Source organism: Mycteria americana, chromosome 1 (assembly GCF_035582795.1).
Source record: "Mycteria americana isolate JAX WOST 10 ecotype Jacksonville Zoo and Gardens chromosome 1, USCA_MyAme_1.0, whole genome shotgun sequence".
Lineage (NCBI taxonomy): Eukaryota > Metazoa > Chordata > Aves > Ciconiiformes > Ciconiidae > Mycteria > Mycteria americana.
In genome coordinates this window covers 145,933,052-145,945,623 of record NC_134365.1, presented here as the reverse complement: position 1 = coordinate 145,945,623, position 12,572 = coordinate 145,933,052, and the positions used below count along the sequence as shown (strand labels likewise).

Here is a 12,572-nt window from a genome sequence, read left to right as displayed (position 1 = left end):
CACCCTCCTAAAGCAGCAGCTGAAAGCCAAGCAGGACCCAGACCCACAGCCCCTAAGATGACACCGAAGGCTCAATTCAGTCGTCCAACTCACATGCCCGCTGCCATTTGGGACGCCGTAGGGTACCCAGCATAACCTCCAGCTGACAGTGCGGTCAGGTTTCCTGTAGGTCATGTGGCGTATTTTCCAGACCCACATACGTAGCTTGGCTATCTTACAGCGTCTCAAAGAGCACTAGTCGCTCACGTTTACGCAACTAAATTACGTCTGGTTGATTTGTGCCATTCTTTCATAGATACAGAGTTTGGGTTTGTTTTCAAAAAAAGCACAAACTGTTGGAAATGCGCGGTAAGCAGCAAGTCGGAGGCTACCTTCCCTGGTAGCTGGTGGCCTCGGGCGCCCAGCTCTGCTCTCCGCTCGGCAGGGTGCCTTTTGGCGGGGTTCCTGTGCCCTTGCGCCCCCGGCTGCTAGAAGGAAATGGTGAGCACTTCCTTATTGGGAAACACACCTGCGCACTCACGCCGGGGGCACGCACCCTAACCACACGACACACCGCGTGTCTCCGTGGCAAAGCGGGAAACGAGGGCCCGCGCCCCACCCGGAAGTCGGCGGTGCTCGCGCCGCCTTAACGCCTCCACTCTCCCCACTCTCCCGCCCCGCCGCCAGGCGCCGCCCTCACGCCGCTGCCATAGAGAGGGCTACCATAGAGAGCGCGCCCGCCCTCTTGCCGGCCGGGGAGCCTTCCGCCGCGCGGAAGCGGAAGCGGCCCGGCGGCGCGCGGAGAGGTAGGGTCCGGTACGGGCCGGGGCCGGCGGCCGTTGCCTGTGGGGCTGACCCGACCCGACCCGACCCGACCCGACCCGCCGGCTGCGGGTGAGGCGGCGCCGGGAGGATCCCTTCTGGCGGCGGGGGAGGCTGGCGGGGCGCCGCTGGGCGCTGGCGGCCGGGGAGCGCGTAGGGGAGCCGGCGGCGGAGGAGGGTGCGGGTAACGCGGCTCGGCCCGGCCCGCCGGGGTCGGGGGGGGGGGCCTTCCCTGCTGGCGTCTTCCCGGGGTCTCGCCCCGCCGCCCGGGCTCCTCCCGCCGGGGGCAGCTGCCGGCCTTCCCGTGGGCGGGTTGTGCGGCCGGCGGTGGTCGCTGGCTCCGGCGTGGCTGGCGGCGCTCCCCCGCCTTGTAGTGCCGCGGGTGCTCAGCGCTGCTCGGAGGGAGGGAGGGAGGGAGGGTGGGAGGGAGGAAGGGAGGGCGGGCGGTGGGGCTTCAGGCTTTTAAATAGAAGGGACGTTTTTCTCTCGTTGCAGGCACCTTTCAAGTCTTTCTGCTGGAGAACGTGGGATCCGCCTCGGCGCTAGCCTGCTGGGCTTTACTGGTTGTTAAGTAGACTTCAAAGTGGTGTGACATCGCTCCGCCGGTCCCTTCCTTCCTGAGAAAGGGTAGCTGCTTTCTGAGCCATCACGTACCAACTTCATGTATTCCTAAGATTGTCATCAGCTTTTTGTTTTTTTTTTTTTTTTCTGAGGCCTTACGGAGGTTTAATTACTTATAGGCTCTAGTGGTTACAAAGTAATTTAAGATGTTTTTACTACTCAGTTTTAACTCTCTAATTGACTCTTGTATTAAGAGACATTGTTTTAACTTGGGAATGGTTAAATGGCCAAAGAATTCAATTATTTACGGATAAGGGCTGTTTTATTTGACTACTGTTGGCCTGCAACTTAAACTTGCATCTTTTATTTTTTTTTATCCTATGCTTTTTCTGTGTTATGGCTGCTGCAACAATAGTTCATGATACGTCAGAAGCTGTAGAGCTCTGTGCTCCCTGTGGGTTATACCTTAAACCCATTACAAAAATGACCATCAGTGTGGCACTTCCTCAGCTGAAACAACCGGGAAAATCCATTTCGAACTGGGAAGTGATGGAAAGATTGAAAGGGATGGTGCAAACTCATCAATTTTCCACTCTGCGGATTTCTAAAAGCACAATGGATTTCATCCGGTTTGAAGGAGAGGTTGAAAACAAAAGTTTGGTTAAATCTTTTCTGGCATGCCTTGATGGCAAAACAATAAAGCTGAGTGGCTTCTCTGACATTTTAAAAGTCCGTGCTGCGGAATATAAGATTGACTTTCCTACCAGACATGACTGGGACTCGTTTTTCCGTGATGCAAAAGATATGAATGAAACTTTGCCAGGGGAAAGGCCAGATACTATTCACTTAGAGGGCTTACCTTGTAAGTGGTTTGCAGCAAAGGACTCTGGCTCAGAAAAGCCAAGCGAAGAAGTCCTTATAAAAGTTTTCAAGAAGTTTGGAGAAATACGTAATGTGGACATACCCATGCTGGACCCTTATAGAGAAGAAATGACTGGCAGAAATTTTCATACTTTCAGTTTTGGAGGCCATTTAAATTTTGAAGCTTATGTTCAATATCGAGAGTACGCAGGTTTCATTAAGGCCATGAACGCCCTGCGAGGGATGAAGCTGATGTATAAAGGCGATGATGGTAAAGCAGTAGCTTGCAATATAAAGGTAAGAAACTGCAGGGTTTTTTATGGGCACCCATGTGAAAGACCAGGTACAACTAAATGTTACTTCCCTAGTGCTTAAAACCTACATCTGTGCACTGTAGTGAGGACAACAGGTGACATGAACAGCGCTAATATAGTTCTATGGAACAGCCATAATAGAATTTTTAAAGGAAAATGATGTTGTTAGACTACGTGAACAAAGTGGGTGGGTTTTTTTAACAAGACAGTTCTAGAAATGAGAACTGCTTGATGGAGGGACCAAATGTACGAACATGACCTGCTAAATAGTTTTCAGAAAGTAGTATGTATTTATAAATCTTGTCATTTCACTTAAAATTCTAGTTCTGAACAAGTTCAGACATATTTCACCAGAAGGCTGACTTTAAAGTGCATTGTCCTCTCTCGTGTTCCCTACAAATAGAAATTTTGGGGGAGAATTTCACAGCCTCTGCATTTGGTCCCTGCATTGATAATGAGGTCTACCAGACAAGTGTCAGAACTGTGAAGTTCAATAGCATGTGGCCTGTACGGCCTGAGGAATACACAGTGAATCCTTAGTGTCCTTCACATACATACAGAAAGGCCCCACAAAAATTTAAACTATAAAGTTAATCTGTAGCACAGTTTCCTGTGAATGCAGTATGCTTAATTCATAATATTTACATACTGAGTTTTCCAGATCTTTTTTTCTGTAACTGCATTGTCTTAGAAAATACAACTATGACAGGAGAGAACAAAACAGTCTGTTCGGATGTAGTATCTATGAAAGCATGGCCTGAAGAAAACTTGCTTTGATATGTGTGGGGGTGGTCTGTGCATTTACGTATCGGTTGAGTGAAACGTTTGCAGATGTATTTCAGTATGCTCAATAGTAATTCATCAAATCAGAAAGTGTATTTCAGGAAAATGCCTGAGTATTCCTTTGTGTAATATGGGAACATGCAAATATTCAAGTTGTAGTTTAGTCAGTATAAGTAGAATACTGTAATCTTTTATCTTGTTATCAAAGTTTGTCAGTTGGAGCGTAGAAACTGTTTGTACCTTGACCCTCAAGGTTTTCAAGGGGATGTGAAATTCAAACTGTCACTTACATGCAGGGGATCAGGGTTCCCAAATTTAGTTTGGCCGCGCAAGAGGAAGCATGCCTTCCTGGCAGCTGCCCTGGGGATTGGTAGGAAAGAGAGAGGGCTGTGTTTGCGACTGTGCTGTCAGGACAGATCTCTTTCATACAAGGTCACAACACCTTGTCTGTTTCTACCTGCCTGTCCTTTTAGCCTGTTAGTGAAACATCATTTTACATAGAGCTGGGTTAATTCAACTGCAGAGTATGTGCTCCTTGTTCTCTGCCCCGTGGTTCATGATGATGGGCCTGTGGGAATGTATTACAGACCCCTGCCTGCCTGCACACAGGTGGTATCTAGAATGGGAGATTAGGACACCAGGGGTGTGGTGTCTGCTGATGTCCTGTTCCAGTGTGCAGCTGGACATGGCCAAGGTGTGCTCATATGTCCTGGAAGCTGAGTGTTTTCCCAGCAACACTAGGGTTTACTTTTGGATGTCAGACACACACAAAAGTGTAAACTGGTACCCGATTGTGCTAGTGTACAGGCATTTAGTTCCCAGTTACCTGGTTATAGTACTCTGGTGCTTGCTCTGGGCACATAGAGAAGTTTCCTTTGTTTTGAAAAAGGTTTTATATTTCTGATTGTACTTACGCTGTGGTTTGGATAGCTTTGTGCTAGGTTAAAATTGTTGGGGATTGTGTAGGTTGTTGGGGACTCTTTTTTTTTTTTTGTGTGTGTGTACTTAAAACTGTTTTCAATTGTATCCTATGAAGGTTTCTTTTGACTCAACAAAACACCTCAGTGATGCATCAATTAAGAAGCGTCAGCTTGAAAGGCAAAAGCTTCAAGAGCTTGAAAAACAGAGAGAAGAACAAAAACGTAAAGAGAAAGAAGCTGAGGAAAAACAAAAAGAGGAAGAAAGGTATTTATTGCTTATTGCTCAGTTTTATCTTTAACAATCAGGCATAACAAAACTGTAGTTGCTCCTTCATATCAGCATCAATAGATAGAAAATAACTAAACACCAGTTTCCTTTCAAAGTTCTACTTCTGTAGCTAAAGTGAAGCACTTAAAACCAAATGAGAATATTGCGGTGCTTTTGAGGAAATAGGGTTCAGGGATTATGAAATTTGGAGAAGAGTTTTACACTTTTTTTTTTTTTCCTTGAACTTCAATTACAAGAACTGGGAACTTACTTGATGTGTAGTCATTCTGATGGAAAAATGTGCATTGTAAATTGAGAACAGAAAATAATGCACTAATTCTACTACTAAGTAACTTTGATATTATAAAGCTCATTTGTTCTTAACATCAGTATTTTTCCAGGAAAGGGATGGGATACAAGCATATCTTAACAGTGACATTTTAAGAAAATGTATAGGGGTGCAAATGTCATAAGACAGCTATTCAGAATATGAACACAAATGGAGCAAATTGTTTCAGAAGTTGTATGTATCATTTGCCTTGATGTGTATAAATTCTCATTGTTTAATGTTTAGATATTAAACAGTTTCTGAAACTGCAAGGTTACTTAGATTATCACTAATGCTTACGTTCAGTTCAAAGTATTAAATCTGCAAAATACTCAAATTTCCTAAAAATCGTGCCATTAGACACCTGATCTTGGAAACCCTCGGCCTTTTACATAAGCTACCATTTTGTCCTAATGACTGAAATAAAACCCACCAACCCCTGCACACATTAACTGGCTTGGTAATTTTCTTCTCACTATGATGATTCACTGCCCAGCTGCCTGATGCATTGTTATTGTCTCCGGTCAAACTGGTTTTAAAAAAATAGACTTTTGTTGTAGCTGTGTTTTACATTTGGATTCCAACTTGTTTTTAAATATTGAGAGGCTGATGATTGTTTGCTATCACAACTAATGGTTAAAATGTTCACCATTTTCTACTTCTGCTTTTCAGTAATCAACAAGACTTACTTAGAAACAAATTTACTCAAAGTACAAAATATATTTTTACATAGAGTAGGAGTCTAAAATTGTACCTGCCCTAGAGAAGGTAAAAATATTAATCTCTTTTTAGGAAGCAGAGAGAGCTTGAAGAATATGAGAGAGAGAGAAAAAGAGAAGAAAAGTTGCGCAAGAGAGAACAGAAACAGAAAGATCGCGAAGTTCGACGAAACAAAAAACAACTTGAAAAGCTTCAAGCTGAAGAACAGAAAAAGCTGCAAGAGAAGATAAAGTTAGAAGAAAGGAAGCTCCTGTTAGCTCAGAGAAATCTGCAGTCCATTAGACTAATTGCAGAACTCCTAAGCAGAGCAAAGGTAACTTCAATATTTATTTCAGAAGCTAATGAAGAACCCAGCAGAACAAAGCCTTTTACTGACTTGAGAGGGGGTGGGGAGTGCTGCTCATTAAACAATAGATTTAGTACGTCTCCAGATGCTATTTCTTAGACCAAAAATGCAAAAAAGTGCAATGAAACAGTATTTCACCCTTGGTAAAATATGCACATATAGGTAAATGGAAGAGTGAACTTGAACCTGTAGTCCTGAATAGCATTTTTTGCCTGTAAACTAATTGGCAGACTTGCTCTTAAGTCCGTAAAAGAATGTGTAAGCATGATAAAGTGAACTAAACACAGAGGGTAAGATGCGAGACTCCTTATTTCTAATTCCAGTTTTGATGCTGTTTCCCATCTGGCTTTCAGCAGTTCCCTTAACTAATCTTTGCAGTTTAAGAGAATGAGCTTTCGTTATTTGATGTTTGAAAATGTGCAGAATGATTTTTCTGTCGGAAAAGTACTGTCAGCTAAGGTTTTGAATGTTAGATCCTGTCTCTCTAACAGTATTGCTATTTTTCACTGAAACAGGATGTCATTTGTTTAAGACTTGGATAAAGTCATGTTAGGGTGTAACGTAATGCACGTTAAGTATTTTCTGTAGAAATAAAAAACTGTGTGGCAAAGCACAGGTTTTTTTTCCTTGATTCCAGTGTACCTCAGGAGTGTTTTTTGAACTCATACAGTGTGCTATGTGGTCAGTTATATGCTAGGAGAATGGCGAAATACTTCTTGCAGGCTTTGTAATTTTGCAGCTGTGAAATAGAAAGATTGTCTGATAAAATAGAGCAGTGTGTTTCTTTCACTCCCAGAATTTTGAAATCTACACTAAGCTATTTGTTTGGGTCAGAATAAAAAAAAAAAGTTTGAACCTTCTTTTTCTGTATCATGAGTTTCTAAAGTGGATGAGAAAATGAGAATCAGTTTCTACATAGTATGTGTCTTTATTTGCTGGTTTTTATGGACTCATTGTAAAGTCATCTACGAACCACAGACTCCAATCACGTAAGATAAATTCACGTTTTAAATTTGACTGAAACCTTCAAGTGTTGACCCTGATACATGTATTTTAATATTTCAAATTTCACATGCTGTTCTAGCTTGTATGTTACTCTCATCGTATTAAGGAGCCATAAAGACCAAGCTTTGTTTTTGCCTTGTGAAACAGCTAGGAGAAATTCATGCTCAAAAGAGTTTGTGGACTAATACTAATGTTTCACCTTACAACAGTTGTATGTTAGTGAGCTTTTCTGTTTGGTTGGTTTTGGGTTTTTTCCCTTTAAGAGGGAGACAGCTGTTTTATTCTGGGATGGTTAAGTTCTGTTTGTTAGATTTTATTTTCTTGCCATATTGCTGCTTTTGTGTTATGGTATAACTTGGAAGCATGAGCAGGTCTGTAAATATTTTTTTGTTTACTCTTACCTTCCCTTTGACTATCTTTCAGACAGTAAAGCTTTTGGAGCAAGAACATAATGAAGAAAAGATTCGTCTTCAGCAGCTAGAGGAGAGACGAAGGCTCCAGGAGGCTGAGCTCAAACGTGTGGAAGAGGAAAAAGAGAGAGCACTGGGGCTGCAGAGGAAAGAAAAGGAACTGAGGGAGAAACTACTGAACAATCTTCTGAGCAAGAAAATGGATGCGCTTAATCAAAACAAAGAAGAAGCCGAAGCATCTCAGTCTGACATGCCGAATACCCCTAGTGGTGTTCCACACACTGTGTCATCCAGCTGCATCACTTCTACCTCAGGACAGGCTGTTACAGGCAAACTGGCTCCCGGCTCTCAAAGAGAAGTAGCATCCTCTGAGAGTGTGAACACTCAATGCAAGTACTTGAATGGCAACATTCATGACAAAGTTCATGTCAAAGAAGGTCAGAAACTTCATACCACAAACTCTGAGAGGTGTTCTGAGATAAGAAGTTCAGGGGTACTTTCATGTGTTCCTGCCAGTAACCAGCAGCAGAAGAGCCTCTCTAGCTATGACCAGAATACCTGCAGGAAGGACTCACACTGTGAGCAGCGCAAACGTAGCACAGAGCCAAGGAGAAGAAAGAGCCGTTCATGTAGCAGCATAAACACTGATGAGAGTAAGGGTAAACGAGAGAGGAGCAGACACAGAAGAGATGTGAGTTATCAGGATGAAAAGCGCAGGAAAGAAAGGAGGTATTATAGACACTCTAGCAGAAGTTACAGTCCTCGACATAGTCCTCGTCGAAGAAGTGTAAGCCCCAGACGTTCACGTTATAGAAGAACTCGCAGTAGCGAACGTAAACGAGACAGAAGAGAAAGAAGTCACAGTAGCAGAAGCGTGAGCAGGAGACGAAGGCACCGGAGGAGATCACTGAGTAAGCAAAGGAGTACTTGGAGTGGGTAGTGGAGGCCATGGCTCCTTGGAAAGGCTGTGGTTGGACAAAAGGGCCAGAAAGTTGTAAACGAGACCTTGTCGGTGTGACTGCTATAGAAAACACATTTGTTTCAACCAATGCTTAACTTGCATCTAGTCCCTGAAATCAAGAAAATGGATGCCTGATTTTTTGACGTTCCTTCGTGCTTTGTTGTGTCTTTCTAGGTTTCTACCACAATGTAGGTCTAACCACCTGTGCTTGTGCTCAAGTTCCTACAGTGCTAAAAGCCAACCTGTTTTTCAGTTATCTTGACCTTAATTTTAGTCGATTTAGTTTTTATCTCTGTATCACCTATTTGGCTTGAGAAGTACATGGTGCCGGTTATAGGAACTCCAGATGTGACAAGCTATTACATACAGATTTGATTTAAAATGCTTTCTGGTGCATTCAATGAAATCACATTTAACAAAGTAGAGTTTTTGCTGATTGCGATGGATAGCAGGACTTTCATATAATTCTTAAAACTGACTATAAAGACATGCAGGATATCTTTTAAACTGCTATGGTTCCTTCATATGTCTGTATGGTGCCAAGCTTGGTGGCCCAAATTATTCTGGCATGTAATGCCGTTTGTATAATAATACTTTCCATGTAAGAGAGGCACACTGATGTAGGAAGTAAGAAGCAGTGGTAAAATGGTTGAAAAGTTGTTCTGTTATTTTGTTGACATATTTGGCTTTGTAATTACTTCAGGTGGCATAGAGCCACTTGAAGCATTTTTTCAGGTACATACAGAGCTAGCCATTGTCTTTTGAAAAAGGGGCCTTCTTGCTAAATTATTTTTACTTGTGATGTTGGAAAGTAAGGCTGCAGTCCCTCTTGTTAAATCCATTTAAGAATACTTTTGCTTCTAAAATGCAGCTCAGGAATATTAAAAGCTATAACATTACAGTGAAAGAGTTTATTTTGCCTTTTTATGGTAAAATTAAAAAGAAAACTGTTTCCAGTGAACTGAAGTTGCTGTTTTCATATGTCAGTATATTAAAATCTGCAGAAGTGTTGTATGAGAACCCATTTGTTGAAAAAATCACTCGACACATTTGAATAATGAAGCTCAGCCACTCTTCTTGGTGGTCCTGTTACGTACAGGTATATCAACTGTTAATTCAGCAGGACGTGTGCTCCTTATCTACAACCTTCAGATGCCATTTCCCTCACACTGGTGCATCAAATCAAAGTGCATCCCTTTCCTGGAGCGCCTGAGGAGCACATTGGTACTGCAGCTCAGCTGGATCCCTGGCTGGCTGAGTTTGTCTGCGTTGCTTTCAGTGAATCCATGTGCGGTTTGTTTCTTACTAGACCATGCTGCTGAAATCTTTGTAGTTACTAGCTGTGGAAAGAAAAGGTAGACGTTCTTTTATCTTTGTGGCAATTTATGTTTTTAACGATCTCCAATTAATTATGTTACTTCTCAAGTTTTTGTGACTTCTGTTGTGAGTTTCACCACTGTCTTGGGGGCTGAGAGCTAGACTGATTTATCTAATCATCCCAACACCACCAGTCTCTTGAATTCTGAGCAGTTGCTTTCTGTGGAGAGTTCATTTTTCTACTCTCTTTTAAGTATTAAGAGCCTATCTACCTGAAGATGACTTCACCTTTAGTAATGATTTAGCTAAAATCCAATCTAATGTTGTTTGCAAGTATTTGATAAGGCTGGTGGGATACCTGTTTGTAAATGCATGCCATTCTGCTTAGCCTGCTCTTAAATACTGACACATTGTCCATGGTAACACCACTTTTTTAAAAAAAGTGTGTTCTATCTGCAGTTATGTAGGAAGTTTAAGTAATGGCTGTACCATTGTCTTTGAGCTCAGGATTAGATTCTTACCAGTATTTCTGCAGTATATTTCTACTGTGGATTTCCACTGGGATAGATATGTTGCGTGGGGGTCTTGATGATGTATTATGTAAGTAATCAGGGAGATGCTAGTTTATAATGCTACTTCCAGGAAGTCATCAAGCTATGAATGCAGTGTCATTGCCAAGAGTGGAAGCAGTTAAAGCAGTGGCAGTCACCAGAAAGTGTTGGAGTCATACTAGAAGAATCCAACAGGTATTATTAGTTGATAACAAAAATGACTGTGCGTGATAGGTTTTTTTGCTTCAGAGAAGGTGCCAAGAGCAGGTTTCATATCCCACCCTGAAATGATTAAATTCCATAAGTTCCCTGATGTTTAGGGCAATTTCTGAGGCCAGAGAAGATAATTGTGGGGAGGATGTTCAGCTGTCAGGCTTTGATAATTGTTCAGCTTAACACACCATATCCAGCACTGGCTTCATACAATGTCCTAAAAGTGCAGTAATGTAAAGTAACTCAGTTGCTGATAGTGCTTGTATTATTTCTTCTTTTCACAGCAGCTTCAGGAAGAAAAGCCTGAAAGTGCTTTGAAGCTACTTGCCAAATGCTTACTTTCCAAAATGCAGAGGGAATGTGGAAGAAGTCCTCTTTCAGCCGGCCAGCTGAACCCAATCAAATTAAAACTCCTAGTACCTAAAGCTGCCCAGTAACTGCTCATTGCAGAGTTTTATCTAGTCTAACACTTAACAGTATTGTTGCTTCAGGTATGTGTTTTGTATCAAAGCTCTCCAAAATCTTTCCAGTGCTGAATCCTCTGAAATGGATATTGCGTCATGTGTCCTTGTACTGGGTCTGGCTGTGATGAAGTTAACTTTCTTCATAGCTGCCAGTATGGTGCTGTGTTTTGGATTTGTGACAAACAGTGTTAATAACACACCAATGCTTTACTTATTGCAGGGCCGTGCTTGCACAGTGTCAAGGCCTTTCACTATTTCCCATTTTATGCACAGCCCCGGAATGGGTAGGCTGAAGCTGGGAGGCAACACAGCTGGGACAGCTGACCCCAACTGACCAAAAGGATATCCTGTGCCATATAACATCATGCTCAACAGTAAAAACAGGGGCTTTTGTTTTTCTAAGGTAGCCATTGCTCCAAGACTGGCTGGGCATCAGTTTGTTTGTGGCCTTCATTGATGATGGGCTTTGAACTGCAAGGAAACTTGAAAAGAGTTGAAACTGTAATCTTTTAATAAGGTCACAAATATAAATTATGCCATGCCCAATGTAATTTATTCAAGTTTTTATTATGGCTGAGGTATGTGCTTGTACTATGGCAAAAACCTCGCTGATGCACTAACATAAAGAATATAATTTTTGATAGTAAACAATTGCTCTTTGTTCTGTATTGATTGTAAGTCAGTACAATTTCTATCAAGTATCTTCTAGGGGTCTTAGTGTTTCAAATGAAAGAACATGGGTATCCTAGCCTAGCAGGCGTTATAATGGCTTCTAGAAGGCAAAGTACTGAAGTTATCGATATTTTTCCCTACTCTGGAAGAATGTTGTGATGCTGATTGCTTAAATCTTAACGCAATTGCTTGGATTTGCAAGACTGACTTTCAGGAGCTGTCTAAAAGCAGATAAAATTAGTTGGTCTTTTTTCTTCCATCTCAGTGTATGTCTGTTGAGTGACCTTGAGTTCACATGAAAAGATAAGTATTTAATATCTGTCCTTTGCTGTTTTAGCTGTTTTAAAGCAATGTCCTTTTGAAATGGACTTCAAGCTTTGATCAACAAACTTCAGTCTAATTAATGAAGGAGTTCCAATAATCCACACTACTGTTCTTGTTTAATTATTAAATTTACAGTGCTTAAATCACACTGCAGTCACAGGCTCTGATATAAATGTTAAGGAAACTGAAGAATATACGATTTAGCAACTAATACTTATCAAAGACATACCAAACTAATAAATACTTCTGAAACATTGAATTTCTGTTGGTATGGTTGAGTATTGGATAGAGTCTGACTTAGGTACTATGCTACCACTACTTTCAGACCCTTAGCTGCTAGAAATCCAATCCAATGAGAATGTCTGTAAAGATACCTGGCTATTTACTTCTGAAACTGGTCAGTGAGGATTATGTACCAGTAGTAACCTGAATCTCTGCCTAGGCTTGTCATGAGTTGCATGTTACTTATGTCCCATTGCATCAAAGTTACATATCTTATTCCATTTGTCTGTCAATATTCAGGGTTTGTTTTTGTTTTGGTGGCTTTGTTCCCCTGGGTTGTAAGCAGGAATATAGATTTATTCACTGCTTTTATCAGAACATCAAGGATCTGGGTAAGCAAGACTGTAAGTCTTTGTTTCTTCTCTGTTAGACTACCATTTGAAAAGTTGGAGCCTGGAGGTCAGCTTTCATCTTGACTGAACACATGGCAGCCCCAGGGGTATAGGGTAGAGTCAGGGAAAGAAATCCTTG

The 12,572-nt window shown here is 41.9% G+C and overlaps 1 protein-coding gene across 3 annotated transcripts; it reads left to right on the top strand.

Moving 5' to 3' along the window:
* Positions 1–837: 837 nt before the first annotated feature.
* On the top strand, positions 838–12,211 carry AKAP17A (A-kinase anchoring protein 17A). 3 transcript variants are annotated; one of them, XM_075522990.1, is made up of 6 exons: positions 838–873; positions 1,297–1,428; positions 1,778–2,520; positions 4,357–4,505; positions 5,629–5,869; positions 7,331–12,211. In XM_075522990.1, exons 3-6 carry the CDS (start codon positions 1,846–1,848, stop codon positions 8,255–8,257), a joined length of 1,992 nt encoding a protein of 663 aa, XP_075379105.1. In that variant the 5' UTR covers positions 838–873; positions 1,297–1,428; positions 1,778–1,845; the 3' UTR covers positions 8,258–12,211. The 3 variants fall into 3 exon arrangements, with proteins under 3 accessions (XP_075379105.1, XP_075379091.1, XP_075379099.1); XM_075522976.1 differs by having other exon boundaries at positions 1,297–2,520; XM_075522984.1 differs by lacking the exon at positions 838–873 and having other exon boundaries at positions 1,258–2,520.
* The last annotated feature ends 361 nt before the right edge of the window (positions 12,212–12,572 follow it).

Bases quoted from the DNA above. Each gene is read 5' to 3' on its own strand.
- AKAP17A (XM_075522976.1), top strand. From the start codon at position 1,759: ATGGCTGCTGCAACAATAGTTCATGATACGTCAGAAGCTGTAGAGCTC. The intron at 4,506-5,628 runs GTATTTATTGCT...ATCTCTTTTTAG, and splicing joins AAACAAAAAGAGGAAGAAAG to GAAGCAGAGAGAGCTTGAAG. The intron at 5,870-7,330 runs GTAACTTCAATA...ACTATCTTTCAG, and splicing joins AACTCCTAAGCAGAGCAAAG to ACAGTAAAGCTTTTGGAGCA.